The sequence below is a fragment of the Antennarius striatus genome, chromosome 2, assembly GCF_040054535.1.
Source record: "Antennarius striatus isolate MH-2024 chromosome 2, ASM4005453v1, whole genome shotgun sequence".
Classification (NCBI taxonomy): Eukaryota; Metazoa; Chordata; class Actinopteri; order Lophiiformes; family Antennariidae; genus Antennarius; species Antennarius striatus.
The window spans coordinates 21,025,724-21,051,206 of record NC_090777.1 but is presented as its reverse complement, the minus strand read 5'-3'; the positions used below and the strand labels follow the sequence as shown (position 1 = coordinate 21,051,206).

Below are 25,483 nucleotides of genomic sequence, written 5' to 3'. Positions count from 1 at the left end.
TAAATTATGGATGGAACATGCAGGAACGAATAGGCGCAGGCATGTCTGCACACAAGGCACCAACAGATCCTGGTTTAAAGTTCAAGTTGCCTCTGCATGTTCAGAAATCGAGGCACTGCGCAAAGGCACACGTTATTGCACAACAAATAATGTCTAGGGTTTCTACAGTAATCACTTCACTAGCCCGCAGACACAAACCTCTGCTCACATCATTTCATCTTAGTAACACATCTGATTCACGTCTGCTCCCCCAGTGCTTAAACCAGTTTCCTTCTGAATTAACAAATTGTCTTTTTTCCCCCCCTCCCTGTTGCGGGATCGGATCGAATTTGTTTTAATTCACATAACGATGATCCGTTTGCATGAAAAATCATTTAACTTAATAATATCCAGTCCCTATTGCCCTTTTCCCACCACACCAGATGGGTATAAAGCAAAAACATATAATCGTTAGATTATTACATCTGATTATGTTTGTGTTTTAAAAAAGCGCACTAACGAACAAGACCTACCGACATCTTTCTGAAGTTTTCTTAATAATATTGCCACAGACAGTATAGCTGAGATTCCACCGGACAATCTGAGGCATCCTGGCGCATTTTTGCATTTATTATTCTCATCTAAATCGTTTATCAAAGCAACAAAACAAAACATAAGATATTTTATCTCTCTTCATGGTCAACGGCGCGTTTGATAGGCGAAAAAGACTGGAGTTGTTATGAATGATGTCCTCTTGATGAGCAGATCCTATACAGGCATACACCATTACTTCACCGTCTTTGTTATTATCACACTGCAGCAAACACTTGGTACACTGTCGTGCTTTTCATGTGCGTCCCTTTGATTTAAAACATAGAAGGGCGTATGGAGGCTGTCATCAGTGGCCATAGGGTGAATATGAAAACATTACACCTGCATAAACACATGAACATCCTCTGAAAAACATGCGAAAATTCCAGGCGGGTATCCAACTGAGAGGATCAAATCTCCTTAACGAAAAGTGAAAATGTACTGTACACGTTTCAGAACCCAAATCCACACACTGGACATCCAGCCTGTGTTTGACTATATTTCCTGTATACCCAAAGACAATACAGGTATATAGGAATTTCACAATTTTCTTAGGTTTTCCAGCAGCACTTGAATCTATATATGTTGAGAACCATGACGCATTAAGCTGATGCAAACAAATGAAAGCATTTGGAGTAAAGTGGGAGTTTGAGGTGAATGGACCCAAATTTCAGAGGCTTTGTGTGTAAGAGTCGAAGCTACACACATTTAAAGCTATGTGATTGATACTTGAAATGCAAGCTGATAGTTCAATAATGAGCAATAATAATCTTATATATATTTGCAAAGTGACGAATAAATTAGGAAAATTATCCTGTAACGCACAGGACCAGCCCTGAACAGGTAGATCACTGAAACTGGAGGAATTAAGCTGATCAAGAACTCTGCATAACACTGCATTGCTTTACACTTTTCTACCAGTAGGGAGAGCTTTGTGGATATGATATTCTGAGTATGAGATTATTGCAGTGATGTTCATGTGTCTTTTTAAGGTTTGTGCTATTTGATAAGGATACCATCATGATTTGTGACACGATCTGTGTTTATATATTAATATAACATTTCCTTCTCACCTCAATGTGGGAACAAAACACCACGCCCTCTTCATTCATACCAGAGCACTGAATCACCTCACAACAGGCACACACCTAACATGGGTGTTCAGACTCACCCCCATTCCCTAAGGGTTCCTGTGTTTTAGAAAGTTTATCACGGCCCGCTGTCTTCCACTATTGATCAGTGTAACACAGAATACACGCACTTTCGGTTAAGTGTCTGTTTTACTCCTGAATTTCTGATTTAGTTAATTTTTTTATATGTTTATATTTTTATATTAATAAATGCATTTATCTTTGCTGTTCTCATTTACGCACCAGTATTTTTACCTTTCACATCTCACAAAAAAAATAAAAATGTAATTCACATGTATTTTTCTTGTGTACGAATATTTATATTCTCTTTATTATTAGTATTTAAATCTTCAATGCATAGCAGATAATAAGACTTTAAGGTGAAGGCTGGAGTGTATGAAGCTCAGGGGTATAACCCTATAACTCCTGAGCTATTTATGTGCGTTAATCATCAGAAATTGATGAAGTTGAATATAAAGGGAACCTGCAAAACTCCAAAAATTAAAATGAAAGGTGTTCTATATCTAAAATAACGTGGTGGCTGACTGTTGCAGCCGGCTGCAAAATTATGAGTATTAATGGATGTAAAATGGGATATAGAATATGCGTCTAGCCGCCATTTTGCAAGGAAAGCTCTCATAGTTATACCTATCGTCTCTGAGCGGCCATACTAAAGCAGGGCCAACCTGTGTGGGCTCCTATTGATTATAGTTCACAGCATGAACAATTATGTGCCAACATTACACCCCTCAAATGCTTCCAAATGTTGCACTCCAATACGCAGGAGTAAAGAACCGCGCGCACATGGATTTTTAAGTTGTGTTAGAGGTCACATCTATAATAAAATAATCCAGCAGGCAGAAAACCCCAAGGAAGCAGAAGATTCAAGAAGCAACCCTTCATGGGACAAACTCAGGTAACACCAATAAACGTTTCAATATTCTGTTTATTGAAGACTTTACGCATATACATTCATATTATTATTACTTTAACAAGACAACGTAGCAATCCTTACAAGCGCATAGAAGGAAAGGAATGCAATGAGTGACGAAATATAAGAACGATAAAACGAACAACTATTACACAGAAACAGGGTTGTTGGTTTTTTTTTTAAATGTCGGGTGGTAGCGTGTCTGAAATATCATTTCTTAAAGTCCATTCTTGGCAGTATAATACAATAATACATTTCCAACTTCACAACCATATGGAATGCGATATTGTACAAGACGATCAACAAAATAAAGCACTATTACATAGCGATAGGAGATCCTCAAATAGGATGTATATAGTAACATGTGACATTTCATTTTACAAAGTTATACACGAGTACAAGATAAGGTTAGGGACAACACTGAGTACGGGGAGAAATAACATCAATCAGGCCTGGAAGGCCCTCTGTTCTTTCTCATAATAATAATAATAATAATAATAATAATAATAATAATAATAATAATAATAATAAAAGAAGTTGGAGTTTGTTTCAAAATGTCTTTTAGTTGTTTGCTTTGAATTTGCTCAGACAAAATGTATAAAAAGTCAAGTGTCCCCCAAAATTATTTAAAGCAATTTCACATCAACAACATGCTGCAAATACATTTTCACTGCTATAGCTTACTCGTTATACACGACAAAATGATTTACCGCATTCTCCCCGAATGACGGGAGCACAAACAGGCCTATGAGTAACTTTCCTACATTTCTACTTATGTACTTCCATTTGGGAACACAATTTTCTTAAATGCTCTTTCAGATAAAGAAAAAAAAAAAAGAACTTAAACATTTTTACCAAGTTGGTATACAAATGTTTTTGTAGTGGTGAATATTATTTACTGCAGAATACAGTTTTTACCTGGTACAATCTGGACTTGAACTTTAAATAGCAGCTCAAAACCGTGTTTAAAAGGTCATCTCTCTCAGCTACAAACAATAAACTCACAGAGGCTTCTATGGTTGTTGTTGACAAGTTGAGCGGTCATAAAATTAAGAAAATACCCTTAGAAACTCGTTAGCACATCGTCACAGCAAATTATTTTTCAACGCGGAGTCTTCACGGGATCGATATGGATTATAGGCTGCAGTCTTCCTCTCCTGCAGACGCCCAGACTTCCTGCCCGTGACCGTGAACGTGCCAAGAACGCGCGGTGAATAGTCGACTAAAGAAAGGAGATACGATCATCTTCCTTCATCTGAAGCAGGAGGTATTTATGGAGTTCGATTTTTCTAGATCAGTTTATACCGTCAATGAATGGGAGGATGTGGATCCAGCCTCTACCAGTCCCTGTCTCTGACTTCACTCTTATTTTGAGGTCTATTTTGTGAGTTTACCAGCTGGCCCCCCTCTCTCCCTCCCCACCTCATTTTAGACCCATTATACAGGAACAACAGAGGTGCTGTCATTATGACTCATCTAGATAGATAGATTTAAAAATATATATAAATATTTCACGTGGTTTAAATTTAGGGCGTGTACCGATTTCTTGAAAAATCAGCAACCCCCCCCCCTAAAAAAAACCCACCTAAAAACAACAACAACAAAACATTTCCACATTTTTTTTGTGCGATTACACCAAACATGAAGGCAGTCTCGACAGGTTGAAAATAGTTTTGACTTTTTTATCATGTGTAGGCCGCACGTGTGAGGGGAAAAAATAAACCCCATAAAAAATATTTCAATAATTGCCTGCAACGTTAAAAATGGCTAGATGAGTACATGCATTGAAAGGATACCTAAGGGAGTATAGAAGGCTTGGCTTTTACTGCCTATCGATTCACCTTCTGCCGCATCTCTAAAAGTAGGCCAGAGCTTGCTCCCTCAGCATGAGTCTCTTCTTCTTCATCCTGCGGTTCTGGAACCAGATCTTGACTTGTTGGTCGCTGAGGTTCAGACGGTCGGAGAGCTCCCTCCGCCGCTGTCTGGTGATGAACTCGTTCATCATGAATTCACCTTCTAGCTCAGCTAGCTGCAGTTTGGAATAAGGTTTGCGCTTCTTTCTGGTCCGGGTGTGCATCGGGTACCACGGGGCACCTGGAGGAGAGGGAGAATGGCATGCATGGCGTTAGTCATCACAGGGGCAAAATCACGGTCATCTCCAAGGTTATGAGCCCTCAGGGGCTTCAGTCGTCCCAGGCAAGCTTAGAGGTAACTGGCCTGTCGTATAGACTAAATGGGTTTAATAGAACAATTACTATTTATCCTGGAGACAAAAGAACAATGCTACCAGATTCCAGGTGAGTTTTGTGGTTTGTCAAAAATCTCTCTCTCACACACACACACACACACACACACACACACACACACACACACACACACACACACACACACACACACACACACACACACACACACACACACACACGCACACACACCAAAAATAATCAAATGGTTGGTTCTCTATGTGGACGACACCCGATCATATCTGACCTCTAGTTAAATCTCTGCACCCCCAGGTTCCGATATATCAATCACGATTCTTTCCCAATTTTCACCCCACCCCTACCCCCATTCCCCCACCCCCACCCTGCCTCCACAGGGACCTCCTGTAACAGCGGGTTTTTGTCACAAGTTTTATTGTTGCAGTTAAAGTAGCATTACTGTGATAATTAAGACGTGCTTACAAATACCCCTACTTATTTGCCAGTTTCGGAGCATATTAAACGAGTCTTGAGCGCACGGTGACAGATATTAATTCTGTTTACGAGTCATTAAAATGAAAACTCCGTCTCTATTAGATGCAGTCATCCAAATCGGCTCGCTTATTTTAATTACTGCCTAATTTGTTTTCACAAAGTGCAACGAGATTCCAAAACTAACCACTCGAAAACTGGCATGGGAATGAAATGTCAGAGCTGCTTTATCACTGAAAAACCTGGATGACGACGCAGCTCGGAGAGATTCTCTGTAACTGTGGACGCCACATGGCGACTGAGGTATTTTAGGGCAACCCCTAGCGGCGTTTACGCACCACGCAAGTCCCCTGCAGGCTAAAGCGAGCTGCAAGTTGTTCATCAATATAACAACCACTGCTGCCTGCGTGTTATTTCAATGGTAGCCCATGCGTAAACGTTTTAAATAACGGTTTCAGAATGATTTAAAAAAAGAAAAGAAACACTCACCTCCGCCTGCGGCTATGTTACTTGATTGGTTTCCCGGTGACACCAGGGTCTGTGCGTCGCTGGATGAAGGCTTGCCTTCGTTGAGCAGAGAGGAGCTAGAGTCGGACTCCATCGACTGACAGGATGGTGGGTCTTGCGTTAGCTGTTCGGTCCCGTATTCATATTTGGAAAAGGCGACATTGCTGCCAATTCCAGTGTGCATCCCGAGATCGGATGTCAATGATGATGAGTCTCTCGCCCTATCCTCCCGTTTCAGGCTGCTGCCACCTGAACATGTCTCTCTGTTCCCGTTGCCGTTGTTATAATAACATTTACCGTCTTCTGGTCTGGTTATTTCACACGATCTATTGAAAGAGGGGTTAATAGACACGGGGCTGCTAAAGTAGGATTGAGAGTATCCATTGCACGGCTCCGAAGGATTCCACGGGAGGGAGCAAACATTGTCCCTTCTCGGGTAGGAGAGAGACGGCAGCCCCGCCAGTTGTCCCCCCGAGGCTCTAAAATTCGGAAAGTAAAACGTGTCTCCAGTGTGGATGTTTACCAAAGGTCCCACAAACCCTGGATTAAGGAGATTATGCTCGCCCATTTCCGCGGGCCCGACCAACAGCTTCTAGTTTATTGCAATCTGACATTTAACATAGTTAAACCTGGAGGGGCGCCTGATTGGACATCTCCAAACCACGTGGCCAAGCAAAGTCCTGCTACACACGGTACCACCCACTCGGTGCTTCACAGACAAAACAAAGCATTAACTTCTGTATTAGAGGTTTATATGCTTTTTAAAAATACTATAAACCTTTTATTAAAATGTAGAATCTTGTTTTTCTTCACTCGAGTCATGCTGAGTCCAAAAGGAGTGCAGGGCTGCTTCTCCTTTTACACTTGTGGAACTGTCCATGGCCTCGTTTAATGTCTTTATAAGCTGGCAAAAGTTTTTTAATGCTATTCCTTGCGAAAACAATTTTCTTGAAGGAGAGGGTGCATATGACATCTTGTTTTCTAGCAAATTATGGTTGAATTCCGTGTCACATAAAGCTGTGATGTCCCTATTTTACAAGCTTGTTTTAAGAAAAGACTGATGCTCATTGCCGCACTCTCCTCATATTTACAGTAACGGGGTCAGCAGGTTGAAGCCACTGACTCTCTAAAAGAGGACGATATTCTACAATGTTACTTTAAGAGGGTATATTTCACATAGACTAATATTCTCTAGTACACCTCACATGAGCAACTTTAACAGATACCTCCAATAAACGTTTGCAGCCAAACTCTGGTGGGATTGTTAGACCACTCACAATTCTTTTATATGAGTTTTACAAGATATCAGAGGACACTTAACTGAATCAAGCAGCCGAGACTGTCTCTACTTTATCTCTCGCTAATTAGTTGATTTGTAGATTCAGCTCTGAGGACCACAAACAAGTCTGTTATGTCATACTGTAGGCAGTTACGCCTTTTAGTAAAAAAACACAATTTTTTTCTTAGAAAATGCTTTCTTTAGAGAGATCCCCAAAGTCCAATTTTTCCGCAGAAGACTTCGCCACAAATTGCACATGATTCCATTTTGCAAACAGCTGGTGCAAATATGCAATGTGGTTATCAAACCAAACGAATAAAGCCCTTGTTTGTTGCTGGCTTTTTGTGTTTTCTTTTTCCTATGTCGACAGACTACTCATTAATTGAGAAATAAATCCAAGCAAACTTTCACCTCCTTTAAAGCTTTGAATATTACACTATAAAATACATTAAATATCTTCAGTAATCAGAATTATCATTATTAATTCATAACTTGGCCATTCTCCCCCGACTATATCATATAGTCGGGGGAGAGTGGCCAACTTTTGGAGTTCATATATGAACTTTTTTAATCATTAGAAAAAGTGTACGTTTTATAATGATTAAAAAGTTTTTGTACTTCAAGAAAATACAGTTTGGTTGCATGATTATTTTTAGAAGGAGTAAAGAAAAGCCTACATATAAAAGGGCGCAGAAGTCTAACCCGTCAATCCACTCAAGTTCACGAAGAAGAAATATGGTGCTTTGAACTTGATATTGAACTCAAATGTTCCAGTTAAACGAGCAAAATAAGGAGAGGCAATTTTTAAAAAGACTAAATGTACAAATAAATATGAAAGTTCACAACAGCTAAAAAGGGAAAGATCACAAGTCACAAGCCCAAGTCACAAAATAATATGTGTAATAATAATATGTGTATATTCTAAGACCGCTTTGTCACTGATATAAAAAGTAATTTGTCATCTTCATGAGAAATGTAAGAATAAGATCCCCGATGAGAATCAAATAATAATAATTTTTTAAAAATACACAAAGTGACTCCATTAATTAATAATTCAGATATGGGAAGTTAAAAGCCAACAAAAACTGTGCAGGATTCCAGCTGCTTTACGCATTCATGCAGGAAGGCGCTAGTTGTGTGGCACAAAAATGCCAATGAAGTGTTATGTGAGAACATTAGCGTCCATTCATCTCAACATAGGTTTGAGAACGATTTGCAAGGCAACCGATATATGATATCTGTATCCGTCACTTATGCCCATGAAGCCCACCTAACCAAAAGGCTCTAGCCTTAAATAGAAAGACAAATATCAAATGTTTAAAGTGGAGAAGCTCCTGGGTGTCCATTCTGTCTCTTGAACTCATTGCCTCTCATGTCACACACATTCACATTCTTCCATCTTGTTAGTGCGTCTCGCAATGTAGCACAACAATATCGATCCTAAATAATGCTATGTTCAGTCTGAGGAACTGTTAGAGGTGACTTGGTAACACAAAAAAAAAAAAAACAAAACCGTCAGTGGTGTGATTACAACAGCGACAAAAAAAAAATCAAATCATAGCAGCGTAATGTTTAATAAAACAAAATGGCCTGGATGGTCAGTCCAGTGAGTACCTCGGTAAAACAGGCCATGTGCTGGGCCTCCACGACTCGCCTCCCCACGCCTCCGATCCAATTCACCCACAGATCCGCATTTCACACACAAACATCTGCGCGTCTGTTCGATCCATCTTCAGATCAGCGATGAGATCATATCTGGCCCTGCATGGTCTAGAAGTTTTGTGCTCTCATCTACGGATCACACTGGGTTGCGTTCTTGTGTTTTGTTTTGTTAGTTAAGATCCTGCTCCAGAGTATATAAGCACTGTCAAGGTCACTGTCGAGTCCACCGTCTGCGACATATTGAAATTCCCCCTCCTGGAATCCACTGGTCCTGTCCAGACAGGGCAATAGCCTTAACAAAGGGCTTTTCTTCCCCTTTTCTCTTTGATTCTCTGCAGACAGGTTGTCACAGTTATAGCTTTGTGCAACCCTTTTAAAGCGTCCTCCAAGGACAACAAACTACCAAAGGAAGTTAACAGAAGCAACAAAATGGGAACGTTGCAGCTGAAGGAATTAGATGGGTTTTTAAAAAAAAAATTATTTACAACAGACAACATTGAAAGCTGTTTTCCTACATTATTCTTACTGTTTAAGGTTGCAGAGAAATAGTTGCTATTTTGGTTTATTAAAGATTGCCAATAATCACATTATTTCAATTAAAAGTGGAATAAAAAATATTTGAAAATGAATAAAATACTTGATTGGCCGCTCGGTGTTTGTGATTCCAATGTAGATACAAAAAAATTATTAACACTTTTATCAAAGCAGGTTTATAAATTTGTAAAATTTATTATGGCATAAGCTGCATGGAAACGTCTTTAATTAAAGAGATATTCAATTGTATGTATTCATTAATTAACTCTGTTGTGTGTGTGTGTGTGTGTGTGTGTGTGTGTGTGTGTGTGTGTGTGTGTGTTTGTGCGGGTGTGTGCGTGTGTGTGCGTGTGTGTATGTTGGTGCGTGCGCTTCCGAGATTACGTGCGTGCGTGAACACTTATCAATATCTAATCAAGGAATCCAAACGTAAACTGCGCATCTATTAGAAGTGTATCCATGATCGATAAGTTCAATAATTCATTTCAAACCAACAGTAGCTCTTGTCGTCAGTCACGTGAGATTCAAATATACAAATATACAGTACATAAGTGCTCTTGCATTTTCATATAAATACTATATAAACTATATATATATATATATATATATATATATATATATATATATATATATATATAATTTATATGGAAATGCAAGAGCGCTATACACACACATACACCCATACACATATATACACATATACATCTATCCATTTTATTTATATATATATATATATATATATATATATATATATATATATATATATATATATATATATATATATATATATATATATATATATATATATATATATATATATATATATATATATATTCGGGTGAATCAGTGAAGGATCGGTGTGAGTGTGACTCTTTCTCATAACTGTTTAAAAATGCAGTGCATTGTTCTTATCAAAGAAACATAAATTAGAAACTCTTCTGGCAAGTATCAGGTTACCTCAGTGACCCTCTGGGGCTCAGGGACATATCTACCAAACCGCATCTATTTTAAAAGGAGACGCTTCACACAATGCCTTCAAGGTAGGATTAAAATTTAGGATAAGCAACAATCCAATGGAAACATGTAGGAACACTTCAGATGCGTTCAGATGCATTTCTTCTGAATCACCCGTAATTTTTATTCATTACTCTCTAAGAGAGAGAGAGAGAGAAAATAATAATAATAATTCAATCGTCAACTCCATATTTTATGAATTCTGTTCATCAGACTACAACAACACGGAGTTAAACGAGTCAAAGAAGGAAAAGGGAAGTCGAAGTAGAATTTCCCTGAATGGGATCTGGTGAAAACACTTCCGGACATTTTCCTCTGGTCACCAGTAGAGGTTATCAGCCCCCTGTCTCATGGCTGACAGACGCGGCCTGCGGCTGCGAACCAACAACAATGCAACTTGTGTTTTCCAGGTGAATCGGTGGAGGATCGGGAATTAAAGCACACAGGAGCTTTAAAGCACACTTATTTATTTTCGGGTTGTATATTATGTCTGTTAGTAAGTTTATTGTGGTGTTATTGTGTCCGGAAAAAAGTTCGTCTCGGTCGCGCAGACTGTCGGATCAAACCAACTCCTGGTGACCACTACCACGATTAAAAAATGTACTCTGTGGTATTTTGCAGTGCTCGGATAACGACATTTAACTACAAATTTTCTTATATTATTCCAAATATACAAAACCTATTTTGTATATGTGCATATCTCTATGTACACATGTAAGTATTTATGTGTGTTTAGATGTGGTGTATTTCAAAACAGAAAAAAGAAACATAAATATGTTAAATATTGGTTCAAAGAACAATTTGTCGTTTTTTTATTCTTAAATTCTGATAAATTATTCAAATAAGAACTTTTAATTAGACAGTCTTCCAATCTCGGTTATTATTTAGGATTACACACCGGCTCAGATATTCAATCTTAGATTAAACATTTTAAGGTAAAAACTATAATTAATTTTATATTCTTCTTAAATATTGGAAAGTAAACATATATAACTCTATTCAAATCAGGCATATTTCGCTTAACATCATCGCTGCTTGGCACTTTTTAACTTTATGGAAATAACACTTTAAATAAATGTCCGTCACTGCATTATCTCCATCAAGTTTTAGAAAGTTAGTTTTGTCTGTTTTGTGACAAAAGCCATAAAACAAAGTCCACTTAGGCCTACTGCCATATGAGGAAGAAAACGGCCCTACCTTTATCGTTATAGTGAGAGCGGCGGGGTCTCATCACTTCCTCTCTGTGTGTGGACAGCATGGCCGCTTGCTACAGATTACTGATGGTGTTGGTGTGAGACGTCAAAAGTCCTACCTGTCCTTCGTGGTCAATAACACACCTCATGACGAGTGAAAGAACCCATTGGTTCGAGTGGCGTGAGTCAGAACAACAACTTTTGGAGGAGTTGTGCAAAACACAACAGATCAGAGCCCAGATGTTAATGAAAAGCTCTGGGAGATTCTAAGAAAAGCGGGTCGGGGGATATCACTACACTTCCCCTTTTTTATGTATTTATGGCTACCATTAAGACTAGCTGTCTAGACAGGGAAATAGCACCTTGTTTGCCTACAAACAAACCGCCAGCATTGGTGTCCAGCCCCCTATTTATTATTCACAATCCGCTGTGATGTCAAGGTCAAAGTGACTGCATAGTCATGGTCAAGGGTAAATCAAGAGGGCCACAACTTTCAACATGGAGGTCTGTTGGAAGTCCAGGAAACACGCTGGAAAAAAACAAAACCTGGAAGTTTTGGATTCTAATCATAAAGTTCAAAAGAATTGACGAGCTGGAAAAAGAGACCAGAGACACCAAAATAGAAAATAAAAAACCCTTGTTGTGTGAAGATATGAGAGTGTTCAATACTCAGACGGGAGCTATTGTGGCCAACTAACAGAAGCAGCATTTATTTTTTTATTGAATTATAACATGTATACTATGAATTTCTAAGTAAAAAAACTTCATATTCCCAGAGATGAAATTGAATTCTTCTGAAAAATGGCTTATTTATTCTACTTTGATTCCTTGCCGTCGTTCGTAAAAGAAATTGTTGAAGTAGTTTCACTTTTCCGAAGCTGTCAGACCTTAAAACTTGTGACACATTGTGCTTGAACAATAACGACTCCCACATTTATACATGTGGTATAAAAGCGATAGTGAACATGTAACTAGTACAGGCTGACCAAAATTATAAAGACTCCATATAGACTTAGGCTGCATTTCGCGCTCAGACTGTGAGGTTGCGTGTTATCCATGTTTAGAACAATGAAACGATGTGTTTTCACACAAACTGGAATTACCACTATAAGGTTCTCTGTTAAATTCTCCTGTACATTTCTAAGACTCGTTTTAAAGCAGGATCTCACGAAAATACAAACAAGATACGAGACTTTAAATAGAGCAGTTATATATCGGGACATCAAGCGTATAGCAGAAGTTTGTTTACGCACCGCATATTTTGCTATTTTGATTAGGAAGTCTGTAATCTAATGCTTCACAGAAAAAATAATCAGTTAAACACAGTTGAGAAAAATGCTCTTAATAATACACTGGGTGGTTTGGGGGAAGAAAACCATATTGAATGTGAGCAACACCGACTACTCTGTATTTTGCGGATTGTATGGGAAAGGCCGAAAACAATAATTTGTGTTAACCCTGTACAGAAGAGAGCCGAGGCTTTATTCCCTTTTCAGCCGAGTCAACACGTAATCATATTTTTTTCAGTGTTAATTTTAATTGAATATGAGGTAGAAGTTGGAGGAGAGGGCGGGGTAGAATTAAACTGACTTAAATCTCTTGCGCAGGCTATCTTTAAACTGATCCATCTAGGATATTAGTTAATACAAGTTTTAAGATCCTTAGCAAACATTATAGTCCAATATGATATGTTTATATAAAGGTAACAGAAAAGGCATGTTGGTGCTCACCATGCGCAAAAAGGGTGTCTTCTTTAGAACCGTGATGCCCGATAAGTCTTAATGGAACACTTTGCTCAGGAAAATAAAAAAAATCTTCATTTGAGATGCTGAAATTGCTAATAGTTAATTGACATGAGTATTTAAGCATTTTTCAAATGCATCATTTATTCATGAAACACGTGACCAGTACGTAATTCAACACCACAATACAGTACACATAGCTACTGCACGAAAAGTAGAAATTACAAGCTCCGTACAAGGTGTGTTATCAGCTGCAACACTAACAAACAAAGACAAAAATGTGCATTTATGTGTAATACTTACTGACTTTAATGGTTTACAATCATTCCATTTGCATGACAGAGTCCTTCACTGACAAAGGAAAACATACACTGGTCTTGGGATATTCCAGTTAACAGTTCCGCCATACTAGATGATATGAATTAAATAAAAAAGGCATTGCACTATACAGATTACCAACATAGCGGCCGTTGTTTTACCCAAGGCTTAAGGGAACACAGCTCACAGAGGAACGTCGTTTTTGACATTTTGAATCTCTTTTTTTTTTCTGTCATACATCCTCGGTGAGATTTTGGTTGAAGATATTTAAGTCACGTGTTATCACGCCACAATTCATGTCCGTATGGCGATTATCTTTTTAAAAATGGCATCAAACCAGACGTCTCTTCCATTTCGAGATCCTCGATGCAAGTCTCAGAAATGTCACCAGTCTTTTCGAGATATGGCTTGAAAGTAAAGAAAAAAAAAACTCGCAATACTTGTCTTCGAAATACAGATATCGTTTTAAATATTATATATTTAGATATGTACATTCATATAAAACAATTGGTGAAGTGATTTTTTTATTTTCACAGTTTTTTAGAGCATTATGTCTGAAATGAAAACAGGCGTCGTCGCTGCATGTTCGATGGGTTTGATGGCACTTAAATTAAAAGTAAAAACACTCAGTCAAAATGTTCTTCAGACATGATTTTCGATGCAAGAGGTAAATATATGGCGTGATGTTTTGGTAGGTATGAGTTACAGTTTAAAAGGAAATGGCGTGTCTTATCAAGTAGTGTGCATGTGATTGCTCTTGGATTTACTGACAAATTTTTTCTCCTTGACTCGTCGGTTTTGGAACCAGATGGTGACTTGACGCTCTGAGAGGTTGGTGGCGGCCGAGATGCGTCTTCTCTTGTCTTTGGTAATGAACTTGCTGGCTGCATACTCTTTCTCCAGCTCCTTCAGCTGGATCTTGGTATAAGGGACACGTTTTTTACGCCCACGACGATAACTGCTTACTTCAGGCTGCAATGGCACGACATCTGTAGAGAAAAATGCAATGAAAATATTAGACTATGCGTCAAAACGTGACGGAATCAGCAGCACTGCGGCGGACATGCGTGATGTATTTCAGCGGCAAACGAGTATGATTTAAATATTGATGTTAAAAGAACCCAATAACAAAATAATGTCACATTCTGTGTTGTGTGTGTGTGTGTGTGTGTGTGTGTGTGTGTGTGTGTGTGTGTGTGTGTGTGTGTGTGTGTGTGTGTGTGTGTGTGTGTGTGTGTGTGTGAGAGAGAGAGAGAGAGAGAGAGAGAGAGAGAGAGAGAGAGAGAGAGAGAGATAGAGAGAGAGTGGATGGATGGAATAACACTGATCAGATTGGAATGCAGCGGAAAAAATTTCAGGTGTTCTGCACCTGACATATTTAAAAGCGCCTGTAAGACCATATTACTGTGGAATACACTCCGCTTGTGTTACACGATGAAAGCTCCTTGTCACTGTAATTTATCAATCACGATCAACTTGGAAATGTTTTGATTGTGGAAATGTATTCCTTCCAGTGACGAGTGATGGATGTGTTCTCCCTTATCTGCAACCTGATGACGAGGAGAGCTCAGCCCACCTAATATCAAGTACATCTCTCATGGAGACGTTAATTAAATTGCGGAGAGACTGTGTCAGTATCCCACAATAAATCTGAATGTAAAGTGCATAGCTGAAACATGACCTGGCAGGAATCTGTCAACTGATTTTTTTTTTCCCAAACCAAAAATTACATGTGCCACACATAGTTTAAATGTTCATAATAAACCCGTGTTTTATTTTCCATTTTTAACTTGTTGCTTCAAAATAATTTTACTGCAAAACCTATATTGCAGAGGAAACCTACAAGAAAGAAAATTTGTGGGATTACACCCTTTCTCCATGGCTAGAGCTGAGTATAAAACAGCCAATGAGAAACATGACAGGACAATATGGAGCAACACTTGAGAAGCTGTGAGACATGAAGCTTTTTTTTTTTTAACCTCCATATAAATCTGCAGTCCGTGGATGAGCATATTTTATAATAGTGCGCATGACATTGAAGCAGATCCTACCTGAGGCCAGTGGCATTTCAAATATTATCATTATTATATGTTTAATATTCAGCCATAAATACACGGAGGAGAAATGAATGGAGCTTACGATGCTCCTATATGACAAATAGTTGAGTGTCTGTTAATTTGTGTTTATGTGTGAACATTTTAAGTCATATGAAACGAGACAGGAGGACACACACAACCGCGCTCTTGTGTGTTTGGTGGATCTGTGACGCGCGCATTTGACGGCGTGACGGCGCTTGCGTGCCTCATGCTTGTGCGTGTCCAAAATAGACGGTGTAGGAAGCACAGTCGAGGTCCGAGAGCAACCAACACGTGAGATTAAAATACCCACAGATTTCACAAAGATAATAAACGGTTGTGGTAAAAGAAGGAGTCCAGTAAACACTCTGTAAACTGCATTCTGTTCGGGCCCCAGTGTCCATTATCAAATATCATGCAAGTTGTGTGTGCAAGTGGGCACGACAAAAGGCTGCTGTGTGTTAAAATGTGAACTGATCAGTAAGCTGTGAGGCATTTGTCCATTTGTGTTGCTGAGGTTTGCATGTAACAGACAAATGAATCGTGATGCAGGCATAAGAGTGGACACGTCGCATGGCGCTGAGATTTATTGGTACAATCCAAACAGTAGGCCAACTTAGTCACCATACTGTCAAACAGGGAGCAAAGGTACGTGCTGGTGTTTCTTTCTCTTGTACGTGACTGGCAATGAACTTTAAACATCATATTACTGCAAATAAAAAAGGGGTAAAAAAATAATCTAAATGTAAATGCACCCTTCCTGAATTCATTAAAATAATTTAAGGCTAATGCAACTGAAGCACTCATTGAACTCATAATTCTCCTTGTCATTTTTCATTCTAACTAAATGCATGATGAATTATTTAATGTCAAAATGCATATCACTGACTACACTCTTAAGAGTCCATAAAAACCATATGACAACTGCACGGGGATTGACAGTAGAACGTTCATTCAGCAGATTTGGAGTTAGCCTGGACTTCTTTGTAAGTTGATATTGACACTTCAGCACAATAAAATTCATACTAAGCAATAACATCTCAGCAGGGTAAAAAAAATATCTGACATTTAAATAGCTTTCTTAATGTGATGACACGGCTATTAAAAGCCTATAAGCCGCCAAAACTGACCGAATTTTTTCGGCTGTTGGTGACGCCTTAAAAAAAATTAAAAAAAAATTTTTTAAATAAAATAAAAATTCCTTACCTGGAAATGGTGATTTCCAAAGATGAGTTGACTGCGTCTGATCTTTGGAGCAGTACACCTGCCCATCCCAGCCATTTGAGAGAGCCCAGTGCTGATAGCCCTCCATGGGGATCAGTGCGTCGTGCCGCGGTTCGGGATGGGCACTGATACTGGGCACCACCGACACGTCCAGATATCCAGGAACGGCTTGATACGAGCTGGCAAAACTCGGGTAGAAGGCAAACTCTTTCGCCCTAGAGGACAGTTCTTCCGTGGGCAGCGCTGTGCTGGGCTCGGCGTATTTCTCTGCGGGATGGTACGAGCAAGGCTTCTGCTGCAAGTTCACGTTGTGAGAATGAGATAATCTACAGCCATAATAAGGGTTTCCAAATGGATAACCGTAGCTCAAAGACGCACTGGATGATGTCTGAGGAGCGGGACACTGCCGGCCAGTATCTGGAGAAGAAATATCCGAGTAGACGGAGCCCTGGTGGGTCGCTATGGTGCCAGAATGTCGTCCCAGCGCGGGGTGCGACATCAGGTCCCTGCAGTGGGTCGCTGGGCAATTACCGCTCAGTCCCTCCATTGTTTGGCTTTTATTCTGGTTGTTTTCATTCGGGCTTTTTTCATAAACGTACATCAAGGTGTCCGCCCAGCGTGGATGCAGAACCAGCGAAGTCGTCATATCAGGAGCTGCCGATGCTTTTTAAAAGTCGACTAGTCCAAGAGAGACACCTCATTTCCAACTACATTTTACACCATGCGCATGCGCACACGGGCCCCTCGTGCGTCCACTTCATTAAGAATCTGGCACGTGATACGCTAACAAGTCCTACGAGATTGGGTTTGAGTTGTGGCAAAGCAACCCTTTAAAGACCCACTGACTTGCATGTCACAGTTTTTTCCTGCAGAATATCGAGTCACATCATTGGCTTAGATCACCAAGATCCACACCCTTAAAGGGGAGTTTAGATGCTTCAACGCTGTGGTAAACAAAAAACAAAACAAAACAGGAATTTGGACATATAAGTCAAACTACATACATATAAATATGAATATATATTTATACATATATGTGTGTGTGTGTGTGGTCAATCGATTGTCTTGCATTGAAAAAACTGAGGCTAATTATTATTTGCCAAAGCACAATGTGTCTGTTAACCGGGTCAGCTATCATGCTGAGATCAGATATTGAAACCAAACCCGGCTGTGCGCTATTACTGTACCGGAAGGGCACAGTAATTACCTTTACGCATATTACCTTCCAGGTTTCTTTTATTATTATTATTATTATTTTTATTATTATTGTGGAACCAGGATATGTCATATCCCACTTTTTCTTTTCTTTATTTCTTTCCTGCATGACGTGATTGCTTTTTGTTTAGCTCCATCAGTCAGACAGAAAAAGACACTGAGAACTTAAATGTGTTGAATAACTGTTGAAGTGCAACGACTTCAACACCAACAGCCACAGGTCGGCTGCAAGCTTCTCCCGGTAAGATAGCCTCAATCACATTTCAGTAAATGGCGCACATCTAATCTGAAGATGTGATTATAGTCATCATCCGAAATGAATATCTGCCTTCAGGCATTAGCATAAAACAAGATATCTGTCGTCACAAAATTATTTGGGTTGGGTTCAAATCTTTGTCGGAGAATTAAAATCACCGGAAGAGAATCCCTGTGAGTTTTTACTTTCACAGGCTCTTCATGAACACCATCCAAGTGAATGTTGATTCACTTGTTTGCAGGCGAAAATAGGAACAAGAGCCGGCTTTCAGCTGGACTGTGTGCAGACTACAAGCAGTGTGCAGATTGCAGGACATCATTTAATGGTATAGAAATACAGAACTATGTCCTCGGAAACCATTTTCTGAAACTATTTTCCACACATCTTCAGATTCAAATAAGTGACCACTGGCGAAAGCGCTTTTCAAATGAAAAATGACAACACCCTGTGGTCAGTTGAGGAAATCTTGCAAATCTCCATCAGTTTGTGCAATATTACCTCTATATTAACTTTTTTAACTTTATTTCATTTTGTAATAAGTTGGAATAAAGATATGTCCACAAAGTATCCATAACGCAGAGTTGTGATGCTTCAGCCGTGAGTCACTCAGACGAGCTGCCTCACGGGTGACCAGCTTTATCAACATTTTTCCACTGCTGAGTTGCCTTAGAAATAATCAGACCACGGTTGTGTTTGCCTATTTGTATAGTAAGGAAGGTGGACCCCTGTCCCTCCTTGGACAGAGGCTATTTACCTCTTTTGTCTCGAGGATATTACAACCACGAAGGGCTCATCCACACGGCAGCTGCACGGAAGTCCAAGGTCAAGGTAAAAAAACGCAGACAAACAGGGTCGTAATCAGAGTCTAGACAGACAAGAATGAACTTCATACTAGAGTATGCCTGCAAACTAGCAGTTATTTAGAGACCACTGCTCTAAAATGTTTGCAGAGTTTGAAGAGGGCTGAAGTCAAAAGAATCCGCTGTTTTCAGGAATTTGAAAACAGGAGCCCTCGTTTTGGATTGAAAGTCTTTGACTTTAAGAAATTCCTCAACTGGGGGATTAAATCCTTCACTGATGTTGGTGCGACCGGTTCCTTCACACCAACTTCCATGTCTTGTCTACAAATGACTTTACGCTATTACAGTTTTGCCGTGCGTAAAACGGCAAAAAAACCTCTCACGCAATAATGCAAGTTGTGCAATTTAGACAAAAAAATAATGTATTATTTGTAAGTAAGATTTTATGTTGCAACAACCAGAAATTAGTCATTAACTTGACTGAAGACTGACATACGTACATGGAATGTTTGTCATATTCTAAAATTAAATTAAAAAAAAAATGGACGGGGGAGGGGGGGGGGGATGATAAAGAAATTGACATAATAAACTAGCCTGAAAACTGAAATATTGGGACAAAGACAGAATCTATTATTTTGGTATGCATCTTTTATTACTTTTGTAAAAACTTTCATATTGACGAAAAAGATTATCTGATTATTAATTGAACTTTTACGCATTTTGCTCATTCCACCACAGTAAAGAGTGCAAAGGCCTGAGACACCAGCAGCTCTCTTTTAAATGTCAAACACACCAGCGACGCTTCAATCGATTTCAAAGCACTGTGCGAGAAATGCCTGAAAATGAATTCTAAGCGATCCCAAACTTTAATTGTTTAGTCATCCAGTTATTTTCATCAATGGCGCAGGGGTCGAAAACACACAAGCGGATTCATATTTCACGTTTCTTGCTTCATATGCAATATTATCATTCAAACTATCATCAACGTGATATTTTAAATAAATAAATGATTATGAATTTACGATAGCTAGTAGAAAATAGGGATATGTTAAAGTTTCTCATTAAAAACCCGACCTGAACTTGTGCGTTATGCCACGACGATGCTTTGGAGTAATATGCTGTTATTTACACTCGTCCATTTTCAATCGGGCGAGAAAGAGAAACCTGAAATGGGACTTAGCTCCATTTAGCTGTTATAGATTGTGTCATCTGCAACTCCACCAGTGACGCGTAGCCATGGGCGACAGGGAAAACTGTAGATCAACAACGGTGGTGTGGTTGTCAGCGTGGCCCCATATTTACCCAAATCCTCCAAGTTAATTAAAATCCAGCGGGTCAGAAGCTAAACATGAAAAACTGTCAGAGTGAAAATACTTCAACATCAGCAAGAATCACAGAAGACCGCTGCGTCAATTTTAAATAATTTAAAGTGTTGGGTTTTTTTTAAAATTAACCATAGAGGATCAAATAAGTTTGGTCACTTTTTCATTTCAAAATGTTTGTTCGTTTCGATTGTTTTTGATTTGTTTCTAAAACCCATTGAAGCCATCTCACATGATCAGAAAAGTATTTCTGTTCTGACTATTTAAAAAAATTTTTTTTTAAAGAATTTGTTAACATCAACAACCATCAATATCTTGACAAGCAGACGTGTTGCTGTAAATATGTTCACAAGCACACATCACGTCCTTGTCAGGCTGGAGAGCCGGTCTGATGCTGGGGGTTGTGGGGGAGGGGCGGGATCCAGCCCAGCAGAATGCAGCCTACCTGCGGCTTCCGCTCCCAGGAACTGACTGCAGCAGCACATGACTGACTCAGTATATATGACATGTCAGCAAAACATTCACAGAGTGAATATGTACACGCTGTGTGCACGCTGCATGCTATTTTGATTACAGAGCCAACGAGTAAAATCTAGTAAAATCTCCCTTAGGCTGTTTCTTTTTAAAATATTTCTAATCGCATCTAATACAAAAAAGATGCAGCGACCAGGAAAAAAAAAAAAATCAACTGGATTGTGAAATCATCACATTTGTCACAGTTTTATTTTGTTTTCATTTAGTTCAGATCTTTCCACTTTCTTTTTCTTTTCTTTTTTTTTGCAGATCAGTTCTATTAAACATTTCTTTGTGACCGATCTCTCAGTGCATCTGTCATATATGTTACAATAGGTTCAGTGCCAGTAAAATGAGAATAATAATCAATACTGTTACATCTGAAACATTACCTCACTGGTCCTCAGAGTGATGAGATCTCTGGGAACAACAGTTCTTTGCATGAGGAGACGCGTGATCCAAGAATGTGTGACAGTTTGAAGGCATAGCTTGCCAAGCATGCACAAATCATGATTTCATCACGTTTATGAGTTTGCATTCAGTTTCAGTCTCACCTATGAGGCAAGACACTTCAAAAATCAGAGTGGGTAAATATTTTACAAAAAAAAAAGAAAAAAAAAGGAACTGTCTGCACCAAATAATGCTAGTAGTGTTAGTGTATTTTCAAAATAGGGAGACTGCAGTAAGCGATCACGTTTTGGACAACTAAGTGTCTCAACTAACTGGATGAAAATAACTTTGACTGCAACACAATAATGAAATGTCAAGGTATAACCGATATCAATCTGAAAATTGCGCTTCTCTTTGTCTTTACATTAGTTTTGTACTAATGCAAGAAAAATGTTCCTGAAATGAGTCAAGGCGGATAATGTATGACAGAAAGAGAGTGAGGGAGACAGAGATAGAGAGAAAGTGAGCTGGAGGCGGACGAGCAGAACGGATTCATGCCATGAAAACAGTCTTACAAAATTAACTTCGATTGGAAGCCTCTCCTTTCAGAATGGCTTTAATTTATGATCAAAAACGATCATAGCGTCAAAAGCCAGGACCAGCGGGACTCTGTGCCAATAGTCGGAGTACATGAAGACACATGACTTGTCAAGAAAATTCTGGGGTCTAATCTGGTGCAGTGTTGGTGGGTAATTAAAAAAAAAAGGCCTTACAACGGCATGCGAAAATAACTATGAGTGAGTATTTTCTTTCCAATTCCACAACAGTATTCACATGTTTCTACATGCCGCAATCCTGACGGGATTCTGTCGCATAAATAAAGGCATTTAAAAAATACAGGTCTGACACAAGTACGAAGGATTTCTGTATGCTTAACGAGCAAAGTCATCTACTAAAAAAATAAATTACTGTTGTTGTATTGTACGTCATGTTTTAGTATGTCTTCTACTTCTTATGATAGTGTAATAATCCATGTTTACTGTTTACATTACATGTGTACTGAGTATTCGTCAAACAGTGGTGTGTGGTCAGACAGTGTTCAGGTTAGATTATAACGGAGGAGTGGAGGAGAACCCCGCCACGGACTCATTTTACCCACCAAACAAACCCACTATATGTGTGAAATCTATACAAACTAACACAACCACAGCAGGAAGGAGATCTATGATATTCAGTTGATTTCTGTATTTTTGCATCATGAGATGATCGCCTGTTTATTATGATGATAGTCATGACTACATTACAATATCTGTGTGCGGCTAGGATGAGGAATACATGACAAGTACGACATATACCACACCAAAAAAACACAAATACAGACTATTTTAGGCCCACTTAAACTGGGATTTTGCTCGTTGTACTCCGTCAATCCAGAGTAGGTGTATGGTAGTGGATAGCTGTGGGTTAAAATAAAGAAGGCCGGTCGGAGCCGCGCCCAGAGGACACACAGCAGGCGGGTAGACCAGCGCTAAACCAGGACAAAGTGGATTTACAAAGTACAACACCGGCTTTACAGCCTTAAGCGTACTTAATATTATATTGTTATTAGAATTTCAGATTCAAGCGACATGATTTTATCTCGTTTATGAGTTTATTTTGGCGCCATTTCAATAGAACATTTAGTTCAGAATTTCAGAAAAGGTATAGAACTTCCGTTAAATTAGAAAACAGAAAAGCAAAATATATAAATTACATTGACTCATCCATTGCCGTATGGGTGGTGGCAATTCTATTTTTATGTTCTATTGAAAGGGACGAAACTAAACAAGATTATAAAAATTTTGTTGCTCACTGAATGCATGAGAATATACTTCTAATTCGACCTTTTGTCGAGCAGAATTTAAGATATAAGTGGATTCACATCAGTTACTCTATCAGTTCACATCTCATCAACATTGCTTTGCTTTTTCCTGTCCAAACTTAATGTGTTTTTTTTCCAACTAATTATCTTTTTTAAAATGTGGTCGATATTTTTTGGTTTATCTTGGTCTAAAATCAGTCCTGCAGGAGTTTTTCTCTTCCTGCTGGAGTTCAGAGGATAAACCAGCGAGAAAGCAGACAGAATAAATCCACAGTCGGACGCGTCGCGTCGGAAGTCCAAGTTCAAGTTAAGAGAGGCGGTCGCTCCATCCGTCCAGACTGCAAAACAAAAGACACACACGTTGATCATCAATCATCTCACTTCTCCTCTGAAAGAATAAAACCCTTTAAACTTTTTGGTCATAGCTCTGATCAAGTGTCACTGTTTCAAAACGACATCTTTTGTTACTCACTTACATATTTTTTTTTATTGAACTTTAATGACTTCATTCCCCTAAAATAAGTAAAAGAAATTAAATCTCTTAAAGGCTTGTGATGTATTAAGTGATAACCAGAAACAAATTGATCACATTGATAAGATAATATATCAGCCCGTCGTTTTATCTGCTTGATCCAAATGACTTATTCATGAAGATCAGCGGATTTGTTTGGAAACATCTAAATAAGTTTGTTGAAGAAGGTCCCACTAAATCATATTTCCACATCAGGTGAGATCATTCAGACGCGCATTACATCTTCTAACAACGTGCAGATTTCATAACGTGGAAAATGTGCCAGGATGGTGACAGTGTTCCAAACACACGTGTTAGGAATGTCTGTGAACTTAACGCGCCTCGATGCACTTCAGACAAAACCTTTTTTGTAAGCCGATAGCTTCTGCAGAATTAATATGGTTTATATATACTGTATTGTTTATGCGCGATTTAAAACTTAGTTTGTTCCTCGACATCTATATTTTTACTAACATTTAGTTATCTTGCAGATTAACTTGCTCTGTCTTGTGCATTTTTCTATTATTAAACGATTTCTTTAAAATTCTTATTTCGTTCTAATCGCTTTACTTCCTATGAATTGCGTAAAACATGTTCCATTTAGCTTATGTCATCAAAAAGCTTATGGAATAAAAGAAGTATTATGCATGTAGATAGATTCTATAGCTGGACTTAATGTAACACATGAACCCATCTTTTTCTAGGGTATAAGTAAATATCTTATAGCTCGAGCTGTTTAGTTCATTTTGCTTGAAGGCACCAAATAAAAGTCCGGCAAGTTTACAGTAAACGAGTTTAAAAGCAACTTTCTCGTCTAGTATACTGCAGGACAACACTGACTATCCTAAAGGGTTGTTGGAGTGGAAGAACTGGGAGCTGCAAATTACGTCTGCACCTGTTTGTTGATTATAAACTGCTTGTGATGCAGAATTCTGAGTAAAAGTAAAAGTGACCTGTTTTTTAGTCTATTAATACACAAACATGTAGAAATTTGAAGCCTCCATCCCTTTCATAGGGGATGTACAGTACAAACTGACGTGTCTTCTGGACAAATTTTGTCAGAAGTTAATCTAGTCCAACAGAACCAAGGAGCTGAAGGAACATACAGCACCTGGACCAATAAGTATAACCGAGGTGACGTGTAAAATGTCATTTGTATGGCATTTTGGACTTTGAAAACTGATGCCGATTTCACTGCTGACTGAAATTCACTGAAAGCAAATTTGAATTAGCCGACGGACAAAAACATCACCTGAAGCGGGTTTTACTTGAAATTAGCAAGGGTTTTCTTTTCTTTTTTTATTATAGTGCTTAATTAGATCTCTCTGAGTACGCCCGATGGCAAACGAGATCCTTGCGCAACTACATGGCGCCTGTTCTTCATGTTACAAAGTTTTATCCTCCAGATAAAATCACGTTTTTTTGAATACATGCATTTACAACCATATGTCAGCTTCTATCCCCAAATCAACCCGGTGATGTCAGGTTATTTCACCGCAAGAATACTGACGTGAATCCACACTGAACACACTGACATGTTTTTAATATTTATACAGAGATTTTCTCCAGAAGAATGGAACAAGTTGAAGTTAATTAACTTCATTTATTTTAGAGAAGACATTTCAAAACGCATGGCATGAAAAGTGTTCAAGGACGCCTCACATGCCAGCGATGAATTCATTAGACTAAAAAAAAAAAAAAAGATGTGTGAGATTTTAACTATAAATCAAAGGATGACAAGCG

The 25,483-nt window shown here is 38.7% G+C and overlaps 2 protein-coding genes across 2 annotated transcripts; both read right to left on the bottom strand.

Annotated features, from left to right (window-relative positions):
• Positions 1-4,486: 4,486 nt before the first annotated feature.
• Positions 4,487-6,399, bottom strand: hoxc12a (homeobox C12a). Its single transcript, XM_068341589.1, has 2 exons — positions 5,814-6,399; positions 4,487-4,725 (listed from the first exon to the last, which is right to left on the bottom strand). Exons 1-2 carry the CDS (start codon positions 6,397-6,399, stop codon positions 4,487-4,489), a joined length of 825 nt encoding a protein of 274 aa, XP_068197690.1.
• Positions 6,400-14,305: 7,906 nt separating this feature from the next.
• On the bottom strand, positions 14,306-17,518 carry hoxc13a (homeobox C13a). Its single transcript, XM_068340173.1, has 2 exons — positions 16,855-17,518; positions 14,306-14,562 (listed from the first exon to the last, which is right to left on the bottom strand). Exons 1-2 carry the CDS (start codon positions 17,516-17,518, stop codon positions 14,306-14,308), a joined length of 921 nt encoding a protein of 306 aa, XP_068196274.1.
• Positions 17,519-25,483: the final 7,965 nt, after the last annotated feature.